At 44.0% G+C, this 17550-nt stretch overlaps 1 protein-coding gene across 1 annotated transcript in view; it reads left to right on the top strand.

Moving 5' to 3' along the window:
* Window positions 1-17550, top strand: part of NR2C2 (nuclear receptor subfamily 2 group C member 2) — a 331335-nt gene that overhangs the window by 158121 nt on the left and 155664 nt on the right. Inside the window, exon 6 of the mRNA XM_086939253.1 lies at window positions 560-707. Within this exon, the coding sequence (XP_086795379.1) occupies window positions 560-707 (148 nt within the window). The remainder of the gene's footprint in view (window positions 1-559; window positions 708-17550) is intronic.

Below are 17550 nucleotides of genomic sequence, written 5' to 3'. Positions count from 1 at the left end.
AAGAAATACAAATGTGCTCTAGATTAAAGTAAACAAGTGCCAATAGAGAGATATAGTGAAGCTATTTTGCTTTAGCAATTTATTGTTGTGTCATCTATAAGAAGGTAAGCAAACATTTCTGGTACTTGAAGCTGTTTCCGTGCACCGACTCGTGAGAGTGGACTATTTGTTTGCACCACATAGCTGTGAAAATATAGTGGCTGTCATGAAGTGAGCACAATTTGTTTTGTACGAATGGTGGAAGTCAATGTCTGCAGAGCGAACACAAGAGAGAGTGTCTATTTGTACACCTCTTCTACTGTAAGGTAGAGATAAAGAAACAATGCTGATTGTTTATGGTCTAAATTCAACTGGAAACTGAAAAGGAATTCTGCAATGCATCAGAAAAACGTGACTCCTCATTTGGCGAAATTCTGTAAATATCCTGTAAAGAAATAATGACTAGCCATGAGCTCTGTGGTTGGTGGCATTTTCATTATTAACTCTTTTAGGATATGGCTATGTATTTTCTTTCAGTTTTCTCTTTATTGACGAGTTTTGTTTTCAAAATCCTATCTAGCTGTTCAGAGCGAGAGAAAACCTTTTGATATACATCGAGAGAAGCCAGCCAATTGTGCAGCCTCAACAGAAAAAATATACATCAGAAAGGACATGCGAAGTCCATTAATAGCAACCCCAACTTTTGTAGCTGATAAAGATGGAGGAAGGTATGTGCAACAAGGTTAAACTGTACTGTATCAGTGTGGTATTTATTGTACTAGTTAATGCTGAATGTAAAAAACATGTAAATAAACCTTCATTTTGAATTCGAATTTTGGACTTGCATTTTGGACCATTTTGGATGGTAATCCAATTCCATATTTTGCCAACATACTTCCAACTTGCATAAAGTGAAATAAACATTAGCAAGGAAATGAATGCTTAAACCTGCCTTTCTGTCTTTTTCAATCCCCCCCCCCATATCAGGATTTCTGTTGATGTAGAAAACTACATAAAACACACATTCTTCGCTCTTGCCAATTCAGCTTCTGCCTACCCACAGAACAGATCCACTCTTGATGCTATTTGGAATGATATCATAACTTTGGCTGCTTCCTTACCTCTACTCAAACTTCAGCTGTAGACTTTAGTACTTGAGTAAAAAAATCCTCTGAGGTCTTGTTCCAGTGGGAAGAGATACCATATGCAGTTCACGACTCTTAATAGTTTAAATCATCCCTTACCAAATTTATAATGCTCCTGTCACTATCCCACAAGCCTAATCTATCTTTCCAGTTTTGTTCAACAGATTTCCTTTCCTCATTTTGGTACACCAAATCAATTTTCTGTCTCTAAAGTAAAGGACTCGATGGACAAAAGCAGCTCCAACTCCAAAACTAAAGTGATGATTCTGGCAAGATCAGAAACTGCTTCAATAGGTGTTAATTCACACACCATTAATTCGCATACTTAATGTATGACTTTCATGCAGGTTTTAGGGGGCACTAATCATGCACAAAATATTGAATTTTTATCAGAAGGTAAGTCCGGGTCTCCCACCGGATCCCAAGTACCCTTTCTCCTGGCCAGGAATAGATGCACCCAACCATTAGATGCTTGCTTCCAGTATGAGGGGAACTGCACCAGCGGTGTACTAGTGGTTCTAAAAAGCCTGGAAAAGTGATTGTACTGGGCCACAATATGAAATTGCAACCGATAGCAGGCAAACTACTTTAGCTGGATCTAGACATTAAGACCCTTTTTAAGGTAACTGCAAGTGCCCTTGAGATTTTGTTGTGTCATTGCATCAAGCACAGCTCCTGGTCTCAATACACAGGTCGCAAATCATAGTGCCGGTTTCGCCAGAGATGTCTTGTTTTCTGGATCCTTTTCTGCCTCTATGAATGAACCCAGTTTCTGAGTAACTGAGATGGAAGTAACCACAGGTAATGCATCTGGTGGGCTTTGCCACAGGAAAAAGTACAGGATGCCTGCCTCCCTCAATTTTCAGACATACCACTTTCCCACCACAAACAACAAAATATAAAGAGAGACAACAAGAATTGGAGCCACTTAAATGCACTGTCCTTGCCAAATCTGCTTTGAGGTTCTGAGCTTTTACTAGTAAGTAGTCTTATTGGTATCTCACTTGAACACCAGGGGTGCACCTGTGAAGTTTGTGACCTGCAACCCTCTCTAACAATCCACGTCTTGGAAGAGCAAGGATTACCACTGGTTCTCATGGTGTCGCTGCACAGCTCAAAGGGGTCTTTTCCTTTGTTCCAGAGAACTCCGCCTCTTATTGATTCTTCTCTGGTTGTCCCCATCAGCCGGCATGCTTGGCAGTGCACACCAGCAGACTCCCCTGACTACGGAGAAGCGCATACATACGCAAGATATCAAAACTTTGAAGAGGCTATTTAGTGAGACCAGTCCTTCCCACCAGTTATAACAAGAAATGGTGTGTATGAAGCTATACAAAATGAAGACATAACCATTAGGAAATTATCCTTCCTTCACCGTAGCCATTTTTGAAGATTATTTCTGTGGAACTAATTTGGAGCGAACTAAGTCATGCCTATGAATCATCATTCTACTTAAAAATACACCTACGAGTAACTTGACTCAAAATAAGAAGTGGAAACAGCAAATATCAGTGCTACATAATTCCTGCTGAAATCTCCATGAGATAAAAAATCACAGAACTTCTGGTTTATGAAACAACTGGAATCCACCCCACAGGATAATTAATTTCAGAATTTGTTGTACACCTGTCTCTGTTAAAAACGAAATGACGGTCACCTGATGAAGGCCTCAGGCCGAAACGCGTTGTGTTCTATTCTACCGCATTTGCCTTCATAACATTTTCCAGCGACCGAACATATCGTACAGCACTGTTCTTGTACTTACATGTATATTGTTGTGTGTCTTTGTTTACAATAGATATTGCATGTCATTTATTGTTGTTTGTATTAACTATAATTGTTCTATGAATTTAATGAATATACATTTTATGGAAAAAGTAAAATACATTTATTGCTCAAAATGGTAAAAAAGACATAAAAATGAAACAAATAACAAGAAAAATAAAATAATCATATATTTTTCATACATTGCTGTCCAAGCAAATTATTACTGTTAATGTAATGAATATGTAAAATGAGGTTGCAATAAGGGCATTAATATTATCATGTGGTTTGCTATTTTTCTTCTCAACTCATGTCCCCATCAGCTTCCACAGCTTCCTCCTACAGGCCACTTCTGCTTCAAAAAAGCTCCATAACCAGCCAGTCCAGATTCCCATTAAGGGGGCAGGGATACTAATCTTACTACTTCTTTGTAAGAAAAGTGAGCCAAGTGTTCTCCCCATTTTGAATATTTATGTTCTTCAGTATTGGATCTTTCATAGATTTCACATTCTTGAATCCCTCTCTGTTGACGAAGTGGGAGTCACACGGTATCATAACAAAGCAGTATGTATCATTTTCATAGGCTATAATGGTAATGAACAATCCCTTTAATAGACTATCTATGTCCTTTAAAAAAATTGTTTTTAAACTTCTGGCGCTACTCCCAAGAGAGGCTGAATCCCTCAGATTTTCTACCACACATTGTGTGAAGGGAGTCTCTCTGGGCTCTGCTCCGTTATCTTCTAACTGGTATTGTAAAACGTATTTACCATGCCTGAAACATATTAAAAAATTGCTCTTTAGACCCTGTGGGAGGAAATGCCTTCATTCAGATGACCCCAACAAGGCTTTTATTCGCTGCCTCTACCTTCCGCATTAGGTCAAAGACTGTAAAATATGTCACACCTTTTCTACTAAGACCTTAAAAGACAGAGAGGGAAGCCATACTTTGTTGCTTCAGAAAGCCACATCAAAAAAAGATCTACCAGCTCTAAAGAGGACAGTAGTACCTTGTTGACCTCCCAAAAAAGGTCACATAAGAGAGAAAGGACTTGTGAACAAGGGGCTTCGGAAGAGTCCAGGAAGGCCTTAAAGAAGACTCATCACTCGTCTCTGAAGGACAGTTCAAAAAAAGAAAAAACAGACAAAATCTCCTCAGGAATTAGCAGGTCTGAACCTACTACTCCATCTATGAATCCTGGAGTTCGGCCTTCAAAGTTCTCTTACGAGTCTTTGACCTACAAGGCCAAAAACCGCCTTGAAAATCTCACCAACAACTGGTTTGCCGTCTTCAAAACGGCGTCGACTACACATTGATGCCTTCCAAAGTATCATTGGAGCCCATTCAGTCGAAGAAAGCACCAACGACGAAACAAGCGCTACATCTAGGAAGGCCCCGACGAAGACGGTGCCATTGACTGCCAACCCGTCAATGGCTGCCCTGTCGTTGACCACCTCATCAAGAATAACATTGTGAACGTTGAAGATCACTAAGGGATCGACGATGACACTAAAAGTGGCAAAGACTTTTCTCCTACTGGCACACACTTCTCCCAACAAAGTGTCCCCTCTCCCTCCAAGCCACCTTACTGATGCAAAAGAGTCAGAAGACGAGAGTCCATTCAGGACAGCCCACAGCTCCCCAGAACTCCACATTAAGAACCAGGATGGAGGAAGAGCATATTACTAAGAATATTATGGACCAAGGTATTCGGAAAGACTTAGACATCAGGAAGAGGATTTCCAACAGTATGGCCGCTCTCCTTCACAGGAAACTGTAATGCATATTCCTCTATCATTTTTGCAAGGCCTGTAGAGGATGCTCCAGGATTATCAAATGAGGTTTCCGGAGCCCTGAACACTATTGACAGAGCCGCTTAGTGCTCCATCACCAAGAACACCAGGTCCAATCCCACCAGGGACAGCTCCTCCTCAGTAACGGAGGAGTGTCGGCCCGCCTGCTCCGAACACAGTAGGCCAACGCCATTAAAATGGCATTTCAATGCCATTTTTATTTGCCACCGTACCAGCTTGCATTGTCTACAGCACGAGGGTGAGGGCAGGTTGACTCTTGCAAATGTAGAACGTCAGCCCTGGTCTACAGTGCACGTCGGATTGGCTGGTCGTCTTGCAACGGCCAGCCCATCATGTGCGCTTTAGACCCAGCAATCCAAAGGCTGTGAAATAGCCTGGGAATTGCGGTCACAGGTCCCCAGTCTCAAAATAAGCACAGGGTGAGCCTGCACCCTTCAATCCTGGAGCTTCTTTCACAGCATGAAAGCAGTTCCAGGATTGATTGGAGTTCCGTTCCACAAGCAGGAAATCGTGGAAAGGAGAAGCGCTGTAGCGGTCGTGCTCCAGCTTCTCGTTTATGGTGAGTAACGCCTTCATGCCCACTTTTTTTTATTGAAGCTAGCCGCCACTGTGTCTCACCGCCTTTTAACACCCAGGATGACTCCTGCATCTAATATTGCAATGCCTCCGATTCCCTCCAACCAGGAATGAATGACTTACTAATTCATACCCCATCTCGACCAGCTCTCCACCCAGTGGATTCACCTCTGAATGATGTAGGAGGATTCCACAACCTGATGGAGAGAGCTGGCTCTAACTTACAATGTCTGCCAAGCAGTCAGACTGCTTTTTATCCAATTTTAAAGGGTCCGCAAGGGAATTAGTGTGCACTATTCCCATAGTAGACTATATAGGGGAAGGAGGCACAAAAAGTATGCAGAACCCAGCTACGGTAGCGGCTGTCTTGCCGTTAATAGATGAAAAATACAAAGTGCCAGAGGATCCACCTGCCTGCTTGGTGGGACACCCAAAGCCAGACTCGGTTATTGCTCAAGCAGCTCAACTCTGATTCAAAAATCCACAGGTGGTTGTTTTGGGCTGTTACGCACTATGCTCTCTGAGAATGAGGAAAATTAAATTTTGGTCATGATGTGTTCCCTAGCGCGTACCCCACCGACTCCATGTACCAGCTTAAAGTACATGTAACTTCCCTCCTGTGCCAGCTATGAAGACGCAAATACATTTGTGTCCACCGTTAACTTGTCCTCTTTCAGATCCACCATGAATGGATTATATGGCCCGTTCCTAAATATGCTATGCCACCGTCTTTTTGTAGTACCCTTTTCATATTTTTCCTGCTCTAGCCAGAGTAGGCCCTGAATTCCTGCCATCTGAACCTCTTTTGTGGCTCCTGACTCTGCCCAGGCTACCTCTGTACTCGTGAACTCTGTCCTACTTTCAGCGCGGCCCCTCGCGCTCAGCTCAAGCCTGTTTTCTGCCAAGACTGACTATAACCTTCGAGTTATCTGTTCCGCTCCCCGAGAATACATTCCTGCCTACTAGATCCTGTAAACATCCTCTCCAGCTGCAGAGCCAAAGGGCCGACCTGTCTTAATGCAAGTAATTCATAGCCTCCGTTGCCATGCTTCCATGGAAGGCCCCGTGCCCCCACGCTTCGCATGTAGACACTTAGGCGCTCATACACGCATCCACAGTTAGCATAGAGTAGCTTCTGCCCTAGAGACCTTTCCGCCCAGATAGTATAGTTCCTAAACATCAGATATCAGATATGATAGAAGTACAAGTTGAACTGACATGCCAGACTTCTGTCTCTTTCCGTCAGTGTAAATGTCAAGTCCCCTGCACCCCGTCAATCACACGTCATGCAGCTGCGCGCGCATCCAAGCTTCCGATTTTCTGCTGACACTGCAACATTCTGTTAGCACCACCCCTTGGTGCCACCCACTTGCGTCACCTATCAGTGACGTTTCTAGCACACACCTCTGGTTCACGCCTAGTTTACGCCTCTTGATGATGTATTAGTACCACGTGTATACTGTTATCTTGTCTTCTCTCAGCTGTTACGCCTCTTACATTGATTCCTATGTATAAATCAAGTATATAAGCTATGTATTGATAATAAACTTCAGCGCGCTCATCTATCCCTTCTGACACCCCTGTGGTGGTCAGAACATGATATCCTGATTCCTTTATGAGGAATAAAACCCTTAGAAACTCTAACACCACGGACTCTGTTTTCTTTCCTTCTGATTGAGTTATTATTGATTAAGTACTTACCTGCATAGAAATTAAGAGAGTAAATTAATTATTTACATCATTTTGGCGCCCGAACAGGGACCCCTCCCCCACCTCACGCGCCGGTTGGTGCGTTGCATACTGTGTCCCCTGCCATCAGTTAGACGGACCACACGTGTACTGGCAGGATTTCCTGCATCCCCCTCTGACCCACGGAGGTGACGAAGACTGCGATCAGTGCCCAGACGAGGCGGTGAGGAGTGCGGAGGATCCCGACCAGAGCCCAGCCGAGAGAAGCAAGGTCCGAGGTGTGAAGAGGCCCACCAGTTTTCCGAAGTTTTCCGAAGTTTTCCGAAGTTTTCCGAAGTTTTGAGTCGAGTCCAGTCGAGTTTTCCGAGGCCTTCTGTTTCCGTGCTTCCCGGTGAGTACCATTGCTGGGTCGTATCTAGACGGGTTTGGGTACGCAAGTCCGGTCTGCACTGTTTTTAGGCAGTGTATCTGTACTGTTTAGCAGTATATCAAGTACTCCGAATTTCTGCACTGTTACAGCAGTGTATCCGTACTGTTGAGCAGTACATCTAGTATAGGGGGGTAGTCATCTATGTCTACAATGTGTTAATGTTGTGGTATGAATGTGACTGTTCAAACGTGTATTATTGTGTTCTCGCATAATCTAGCTGTCAAGAGTATTAAGGAATAAAGATCTAGCGTTCAGTAATCAGTAAGCAAGATGCCGTTTTTTAACAAGTTAAAACAGATAGGAACTAGGAAAGGGTTACTAGAGGAAGAAATTCCTATTCCCCCTAGGGACACTCCAGGCAATTTTATGTATCAAAAACACGGCATAGATGCCATACTATATCTAGATTTATGGGCCGATTATACCAAACACCTAGACGAAAGACACAGATGGCCTGTCACTGGAACGTGGGATGCCGAGTGCATCATGAGGGTAGAAGAAGCATTATGGAAAAAGAAAGCCAGACAATCTCAGAAGGACGCCATAGAGTTTTGGCGTAAGGAATCACGTAAGCGTGCTGACAAAGCACTCCGTAGAGAAGACAGACTTAAAGAATCAGATAAAGAGCAAGAAAACGAATTAGTTACTGAAGGGATCCGAGTAAAAACAGAACAAATAGACCGTGCTTGAAATAATCTTGTAAATGGTATGTATCTTGCAGCAGATGGCACATCTGAAACTGAATCAGAAATACCGAAAAATTTACCGACACCATTAGTCCCAACTAAAGTAATGCATAAAACTACTAAAGACATATTCCTAAATTCATATCTAGAGGATGTAGTACCAGCTTATACCAATCTGCCTGTTCGTGCCCTGCCTACTGACAGGGATAGGGGTGGCACTACGCCCCCAGATCCGGTTCCGCCGGTACCACGACAGACCTCCCCTGTTCCGCCAGCTCCACCACTTCCCGCACTCAAAACGGACCTACCGAAACCAGTCCTACCTGATCTTACTAAACGACAAATTCAAGTTCAGATCCAGGCTCCGCGAAGAGATAATGCCCAAGCATCCGCCTCAGGAGGTGCGACAGCGGGTCTACAGACCCCGCCACCGACACGCAGATTGCATTTAAGGGACACGCAGAATCCTTTCCAGTCTCCCCGCTCATCACCTCGCTTAGACGCATTCAAAGATAGGATGTCAGTTTGTAGATATGATCCAGTACCCGGAAAAGACGATTTAATGATATTAGCATCACTTCGATTAAGATCTGCTACCGATAACTTGCTATGCTATGTAGGAATGCAGGAGATCCTCGACAGACTATATAAGTTCATACAGACAGGGAAAGACCCCGAAAGTGTCAAAGCTGCCCTGTATAAACAGAAAGTTGACATTCAAGCACAGATATTACGATTTTTCATAAACTGTGTGATAAGAGAACGAGACAGGCCTGAGACAGATCAAAGCGAATTAGACGCATTAAACAAGTGGGGTCAAAATATAGCAGACGCAAAGCATGATAAAGGGGCTTGCATAGCCAGTATGTCCCAGAAAATAAGAAGGGCAGTATTGACAGCACACCAGGAAGAGAATGATAAAACTTCCTCGGAGGAGGAAGAGGAACAAGAAACGTCAGGGAAAGCATCAGGAAAATCTACAGATACTATAGCGTATGTAGGTAGGGGAGCCTACCTTAGGAAGGGTGTCCGTCCAGAAAGCAAGAGAGTCTTTCTCTCTGAGTTAACAAATCCGAATTCTTCTGAACATCAGTTCCAGGAAACTGATAAAAGGCTTCGAGACCGAATGGGGTACCATGTACTGAACTCTATGGACGAACAGGAATTAGCTCGGTCAGCTGTATTATGGGCCGAAAACCCAGACATGTATAATGATGACACGTTAGTGCAGACATTCTTGAACCTTTCCCCGGAAGAGCAGAAAATAGCAGGTGTATATATGATTCAGCACCTCCTCATCAAGTTCAGAAACCATCATTCTGATCCAGGTCCCTTACACGAAACATTAGAAGCACTACTCATGGATAGATGGAGAGGTTTCAGTACCAAACTAATACAAATAATTCTAGAACAACGACGTAAGTATTACACCTTCCTGAGCTCTGAACATGTTCTCGCCCCGCCTCTAGAAAGAAAAACGTACCACATGCAATGCGGTGGTGGCATTGAAAGTCAGAACCCCTTACGAGAAGTACACCCAGTTATGGGTACGGATCAACACTTGAAGCGTGTGTATGTTCACACACCACTGACTAAGTTAGAACTGTTAGAAATGAAGAAATTAGTTCCGTGCCATGATAAAGACCCTGCAGGTTTTCACAGAGAGCTCAAAGATATGTTACTGATGGGAGATTACACGTATGATGATATTACGAAAATGTTGAAAGTACTGTTGCCCACGGGCATTTACGAAAAATTAAAGGAGAAGGATTGGGAGGTGGGAGAGTCAAAGATAGCATGGGCGGAAATAGAAGACGAAGAAAGCAAACGAGTCCCAGGGGTAGGCCTTGGGGATCTGACTAAAGCATTACCAGGTTTAATAGTACAGGTTTTGCCGAGATTATTGACTACAAGAAAAGAAGATTGGGACGCAATCTCGTCCTGTAAACAGAAACAAGATGAAGATACTAGCGACTATTATTCACGATTCGAGAAATGTTTCATCATAAATAGTGGTCTAAAAACAAGTAGCGAGTCATATCCACACCTTTTCGTAACAAAATTAGTCGAGAATGCCCTACCATTAGTCAAAAATAGAGTGTACAAGGTTGAAAGTACTTGGCAGGCAAATACGCCATCGCAGATGTTACAAATGTTACAATATCACCAGAACAGAATAAGGGAAGAACAAGATCAGGAACAGAAACGTATGAAAGAGACAAAGATGAAAATGTTAGTAGCACAGACGGTCCCAGCCGAGGGCCAGAGGAAAGGTGGGGCTCAGACAAATCACTCTACAGCTCCCGTTAAAGGGACATGTAATTACTGCAAGCAGCCAGGACACTACGTACATGAATGTCCAGTCCTGAAACATAACATCGCGACAGGTAAAACTAAAGAAAGACCGCATCCGCCTAGACACGAACAGGGTCATCAACTGACCTCACAGAACGAACAGCCAATACAGAATACACAGCCTATGCATGATCAGTCCCATACAGTACAGACAGTAGCGGTACCACAGCCACAACATGCTCAGACACAGCCCGCTGCCGCAACCCGGCAAGTCTCACAACAGATGTACCAGTATGCCCAGTCGGCATATCCAGATTATCAGCGATATACATGAAACAGCCTAGAGAGGGAAAGTGATTTGCCTCTTATTGAAATTCCTGTAGATCAAGAAGGTCCTTATGTACATAGCCACGTATTAGGAAAAGACAGAAAGTTTTTAATTGACACAGGGGCAAGTCGCACTACTATAAGTCATAATGAAGTTCCAGGGGCACCCCTCTCAGGCTCACAGAATGTTTCCCTTGGTTTTTCAGGACAGCCTATTGTAAATGAAGTGTCAGAACCAGTACCACTAGCTGTGGGTCCATTATCTCGAGTTACAGATGTGTTACTTACGAAGTCATGTCCAGAAAATCTGTTAGGAATTAAAACACTGAAAGCTCTAGGAGCTATCATATGCTGTTCCCCGGAGGGAGTCAGACTTTTTCTACGGGATTTCAAGGGTCATTATGTTCTACGTGACTTTGATGTCAGATTGAAAAATGTACCAGATCACTTATGGGCAAAGGGCCCAGCTGATGTAGGTTGCATGCATATCACTCCATATCGTGTTACACTCAAGACAGGAGTTGTTCTACCCAGAATCAGACAATACAAGTTACCACCCGATGCTGTAGTGGCTTTACTGAAAATCATTGAAGAGCTTATTGCCCAAGGAGTGGTCGTAGAGACCGACTCCAATATCTGTAATTCACCCATCATTCCAATTCTTAAACGTACAGACCGCAATGCACCGCCAGTATATCGGCTGGTGATTGACCTTCGAGAACTGAACAAATGCATTGTACCACAGTATCCTGTGGTCCCTGATATCTCCTCCCTATTAACTGCTATTGACTCAGAAGCAACGTTCTTTACTGTAATCGATCTCAAGAACGCCTTCTTCAGTGTACCTATTGATCCAGAGAGCCAATATCTCTTCGGATTCAGTTTAAATGGACGAAGTTTCAAATTTTCCCGCGCACCTCAAGGATTTACAGAAAGCCCCAGCATCTATAGTCAAGCACTGAAAAGACAACTAGATTGTATTCAAATGCAGTTAATACCGCCTTACTACAGTACGTCGATGATCTACTGATCACCGCACGAAGTGAGCCCGAATGTGAACAAGCATCTCTAACAGTTTTGCATTTCCTGGCCGACAAGGGACACAAGGTGTCCCCTTCAAAGCTCCAATTCTGTGTTCAGCAAGTTGTGTACCTGGGTCACTTGCTGTCCAAAGTGGGGAGACAGCTCACTCCCGATCGCATTCAATTAATTGTAAACATGCCACAACCCCAGACACAAAAGGAAGTGCGGGCCTTCATAGGCCTCACCTCGTACTGCAGACAATGGATTCCTCAATATGCCTTTCTAGCTAAACCACTCATCCAGTTAACGACACAGGAGGCAGCGACTTCGACTGTCCTCCCTTGGACTCAGGAACACACACAAGCCTTTGAGGAATTAAAGAAAGCTTTATGCCAAGCACCAGTTTTAGCGACACCATGTTACAGCAAACCGTTTACACTTTTTGTTACAGAACGTGACGGTACAGCATTGTCTGTCCTCACTCAAGATCAAGCAGGTTCACATAAGCCTTGTGCTTATTTTTCAAGTACATTGGATTCAGTAGCTCAGGCACTCCCTGCATGTTTAAAGTCAGTAGCAGCAACAGCATTAGCAATCAGACAAAGCGATTCAATTGTTTTAGGTCATCAGTTAACAGTACAAGTTCCACATTCTGTAGAGGTTCTGTTAAACAGAACCCAGACTCAACACTTGACTATAGCACGACTGACAGGTTACGAATTAACACTATTCCAGCCACACATAGAAATCAGACGCTGCAGTATCTTGAACCCAGCGACATTGTTACCTACAGTTACGACAGATCCAGCTCCACATGATTGTATAGAGATCATTAATGCAGTAACAAAGCCCCGACGAGATTTAACAGATGTTCCATTGACAAATCCAGACCTGACACTTTATGTGGATGGTTCATGTATGAGAACAAGTACAGGAGAATTAGTGGCCGCGTATGCAGTGACCACTGAAACTGAAGTTAAAGAAACACACCGTATTGATACATTGTCTGCTCAAGCGGCAGAGCTCATCGCTCTAACTCGAGCCTGTATACTAGCCAAGAACAGAAATGTTAACATATACACTGATTCCCGTTATGCGTTCGGAGTCGTACATGACTTCGGCATGCTCTGGCAGGAACGAGGTTTCCTGACCTCTCATGGTACAAAGATACAACATGGTCCGCTCATTCAAGCACTGTTAGAAGCAATACATCTGCCTTCAGGCATATCCGTCATGAAGTGTAAAGCACATACTAAAGTTACAGATTCTGTTTCCCAGGGTAACGACCTGGCAGATCAGACAGCAAAACATACAGCACTGACTCACACTCAGACAACTGACACAACAAAGACAACAGATCCGACAAACTGTATGGCAGTCAGGGATCCCACACTAGATGTTATTGACATTCAGACACATGCTACTCCAGAAGAAATAAAGAAATGGATTGAACTAGGAGGGATCCAGACAGATCAAGGTTGGATGACGAAGGGAAAATCTATATGGTTTCTCCCTGACTCTATGGTTCAAGTCATGATAAATACAGCACATAGTCCTGCCCATCTAGGAGAAAAGGCAATGCTAGACAGTTTGCAAAATCTCTGGTACAATAAACACTTACGAGCAGCAGCGAAACTGAAAGTGCGTACTTGCATGATCTGTTGTCAGTTCAATCCAGGTAAAAGCGTCCCTGTAGAGCAAGGTGGATTCCATCCTCCCGATCACCCTTTTGAAGTCCTCCAGATGGATTATATCCAGATGGACCGTTGTCGAGGATTCAAATATGTTCTCGTAGTTGTCTGTGCTCTGTCCCGCTGGACCGAAGCATACCCAGTCCCAGATTACACAGCTCCGACCACTGCCAAACAGTTGGTTCGTGAATTCTTCCCACGATACGGCATGCCTCGTGTCGTGTACTCAGATAACGGTCAACCATTCTCATCCGAATTAATGAAGCAAGTCTCCTTGTTATTGGGATACCAGTGGAAGTTCCATTGTGTCCGACATCCAGAAGCAGCAGGCCTTGTAGAAAGGCATAACCAGACATTAAAGATTCGCCTTGCCAAAATATGTCAGGAAAAAGGGGTCGACTGGATAGTCGCCCTGCCAGTGGCACTATTCTATATGAGAATGGTTGCCCATTCGAGATCAGGGCTATCCCCGTACGAGGTGGTCTTTGGAAGACCACCGAATATGTGGGGGACGCCCATTCCTAAAAAGATAACCGATGTTGATTCTAATATGTTGACCGATTACCTTGCCTCCTTGATGTCTGCACTCCAATCATGTCGTTCACAGGTTGCCGCAGCCTTCCCTGACAACACTGACGTGAAGCCGCATGACGTCCGCCCCGGGGACGTTGTCCTCGTCCGTAACTTCGACAGGAAAAGTCCATTGGAGCCCCGCTGGAAGTCTCCGAAGACCGTCCTTCTTACTACAAAGACCGCAGTCAAATTGGAAGGCAGAAAGGGGTGGGTCCACCTAAGCCATATCAAAACATTCCCAGGACTGAAACCGGAACAAGACACACCCACCCCCATCAAAGACTGTGATAACAAAGACTTTACCGAAGCCAAACGTGAAAAGACTCCTCAAGAACAATACCGCATGAAATTACGATCTAGCAAGTCAGACAGTTTAATTGTTTAAGTCCTCCCCTAGGTGAATCGGTTAAATAGTTTCTGACATGTATCCCCTAGATCGAGTTAGAGAGAGAGAAGAAAAGAAACGTACCTATTGCAAATCACTTCGTAGTCACTGCATAGTGACACTAATAATTTTGTTTATTCTCAGTATTTTAATAATTGTTGCTAGCATCTTATTACCGATTTATTATCCTATTTTCAAGCGTGAACAATCTACTTACAATGTCTCTGCCGAACACTCTTTCAGTGAGTTACCTCCACACGAGCTTTCCTACAGACTTGCGCTGCGCAACAATACATTCATTAGTATGTTACATCATTCTCATCAAACTAACAATGCTACAAATTGCTGGATATGTGGCCGACTCCCTCCTTACCAGAACTACAAGGGAGCCCTGCCTCTCTTTCCGTACCCGTTCACTCACAATGGCTCCTGCGGAGCATGGTTTAAAATAATTAATTCTTTAGATCCCGACATCGCTGTTTTCGATGGGGGTTGGGTTTGGGGAAACCTGAACTTGGTCCTGCTCGATGTCTGTTACCCAGATAAGGAGGGACTTCCCATTAGAATAGGAACTGATCTAGAAAATGAAGTATATGGATTAGGTAATTACACAATTAACTTTATGATTCTTACTGTCGAATCCGAAGCCACACCAGTTCCACCGATTATGTCAGTGCTGCCAGTCACTGGTGAATTATGTATCAAGAAGAAAGGTTCAGTACACTTAGGTCATAGTAAATGCATTACTGTGGTCGAATTCAGTGATGATGGAAAATCATCTTTCAAAGCTACCCGTCACTCTTATTTTTTTTGCGGTCACACCGCATACGTTCGTCTACCTCCAGTTTGGGATGGTACCTGTTACATTGCATTCCTTCTGCCACCTGTTTTCCTAGCTCCCCCTGATTACCATCGTAATACCAACATAGCAAGCAAGAAAGTCCGAAGAGATGTCCCGCTTGTCGACTATACAGAAACGGCATGGGAACAGTACACTGATTTCAATAAAGGATTCTTTTTTTTCGTAGGACCTGTCCAGAATAGTAAATTGATACGCAAATTAACTAGAACACTTGAAGCCGTAGTAAATGAAACTACCGCCGCCTTAGGTAATCTAACAGAGGAACAGTCTGCTATGCGGATTGTTGTCCTTCAAAATCGTCTTGTGATTGACGTCATCTTGGCAGATCAAGGTGGAGCCTGTAAGGTCATCGGGTCAAGCTGCTGTGTTTTCATTCCACAAAATGCACCCTCTGTATATCAAGCTATCACCCGTCTTCATAAAATTGCAAATCAGATACATCAGAATCCAGGCACCTGGACTTGGTCCGGTTGGTTCTGGACAACGTTAACAGCTTGGGGATGGAAGATCCTATCCTTTCTAGGCCTTGGCCTAGTTCTAGTATTCAGTTGCTGCCTGTGCCTACAGTGTGGGCCAGCGATTTGTGGACTGTGTGCCACCTCTTGTATTGAACATTCCAGTTTTCATTCAAAACGTAACCGAAAGAAAGAAGAACAAATGATGTTACAAGAACAGACTGATCGATTCATGAGGATCGATATTTCATGAAGGGTCCGTAGGGAACAAGGAGGGAATGAGGAAAATTAAATTTTGGTCATGATGTGTTCCCTAGCGCGTACCCCACCGACTCCATGTACCAGCTTAAAGTACATGTAACTTCCCTCCTGTGCCAGCTATGAAGACGCAAATACATTTGCGTCCACCGTTAACTTGTCCTCTTTCAGATCCACCATGAATGGATTATATGGCCCGTTCCTAAATATGCTATGCCACCGTCTTTTTGTAGTACCCTTTTCATATTTTTCCTGCTCTAGCCAGAGTAGGCCCTGAATTCCTGCCATCTGAACCTCTTTTGTGGCTCCTGACTCTGCCCAGGCTACCTCTGTACTCGTGAACTCTGTCCTACTTTCAGCGCGGCCCCTCGCGCTCAGCTCAAGCCTGTTTTCTGCCAAGACTGACTATAACCTTCGAGTTATCTGTTCCGCTCCCCGAGAATACATTCCTGCCTACTAGATCCTGTAAACATCCTCTCCAGCTGCAGAGCCAAAGGGCCGACCTGTCTTAATGCAAGTAATTCATAGCCTCCGTTGCCATGCTTCCATGGAAGGCCCCGTGCCCCCACGCTTCGCATGTAGACACTTAGGCGCTCATACACGCATCCACAGTTAGCATAGAGTAGCTTCTGCCCTAGAGACCTTTCCGCCCAGATAGTATAGTTCCTAAACATCAGATATCAGATATGATAGAAGTACAAGTTGAACTGACATGCCAGACTTCTGTCTCTTTCCGTCAGTGTAAATGTCAAGTCCCCTGCACCCCGTCAATCACACGTCATGCAGCTGCGCGCGCATCCAAGCTTCCGATTTTCTGCTGACACTGCAACATTCTGTTAGCACCACCCCTTGGTGCCACCCACTTGCGTCACCTATCAGTGACGTTTCTAGCACACACCTCTGGTTCACGCCTAGTTTACGCCTCTTGATGATGTATTAGTACCACGTGTATACTGTTATCTTGTCTTCTCTCAGCTGTTACGCCTCTTACATTGATTCCTATGTATAAATCAAGTATATAAGCTATGTATTGATAATAAACTTCAGCGCGCTCATCTATCCCTTCTGACACCCCTGTGGTGGTCAGAACATGATATCCTGATTCCTTTATGAGGAATAAAACCCTTAGAAACTCTAACACCACGGACTCTGTTTTCTTTCCTTCTGATTGAGTTATTATTGATTAAGTACTTACCTGCATAGAAATTAAGAGAGTAAATTAATTATTTACATCAAGAATTCCAAGAGAACAGTCATCTAAGCATAAATAGCCTCCAGGTTGTATTACAGGAATTCTCTCTACCTGGGCCTCCCTGATTGCCTCCTGGGTTGATTTCAGGTGATGTGGAACTTAGGTGCACGGATTCTCCTTCATCTCTCCCCGAGAAGCCATGTCCTCTCTTCTGAGAGCCCTTCACTGGCTTCCCCCCCAAAAAATGTTTTAAATTTATGGTCCTTGTTTACAAAGTTTTGCATGCTTCAAGTGCCGGATCCATGAGAGAGAGGAATCACCAATATGTCCCTTCCAGAAATGTTTCCTCCTCCTATGAGCATTTGGCGAGAGTTCCCAAAATTCAGCTAGTCAGAATAGGCGGCA

This window comes from Lissotriton vulgaris, chromosome 9 (genome assembly GCF_964263255.1).
Source record: "Lissotriton vulgaris chromosome 9, aLisVul1.2, whole genome shotgun sequence".
In the NCBI taxonomy this organism is placed as follows: Eukaryota; Metazoa; Chordata; class Amphibia; order Caudata; family Salamandridae; genus Lissotriton; species Lissotriton vulgaris.
The sequence above is the reverse complement of the archived record's forward strand: the minus strand, read 5'-3'. Positions and strand labels throughout refer to the sequence as shown.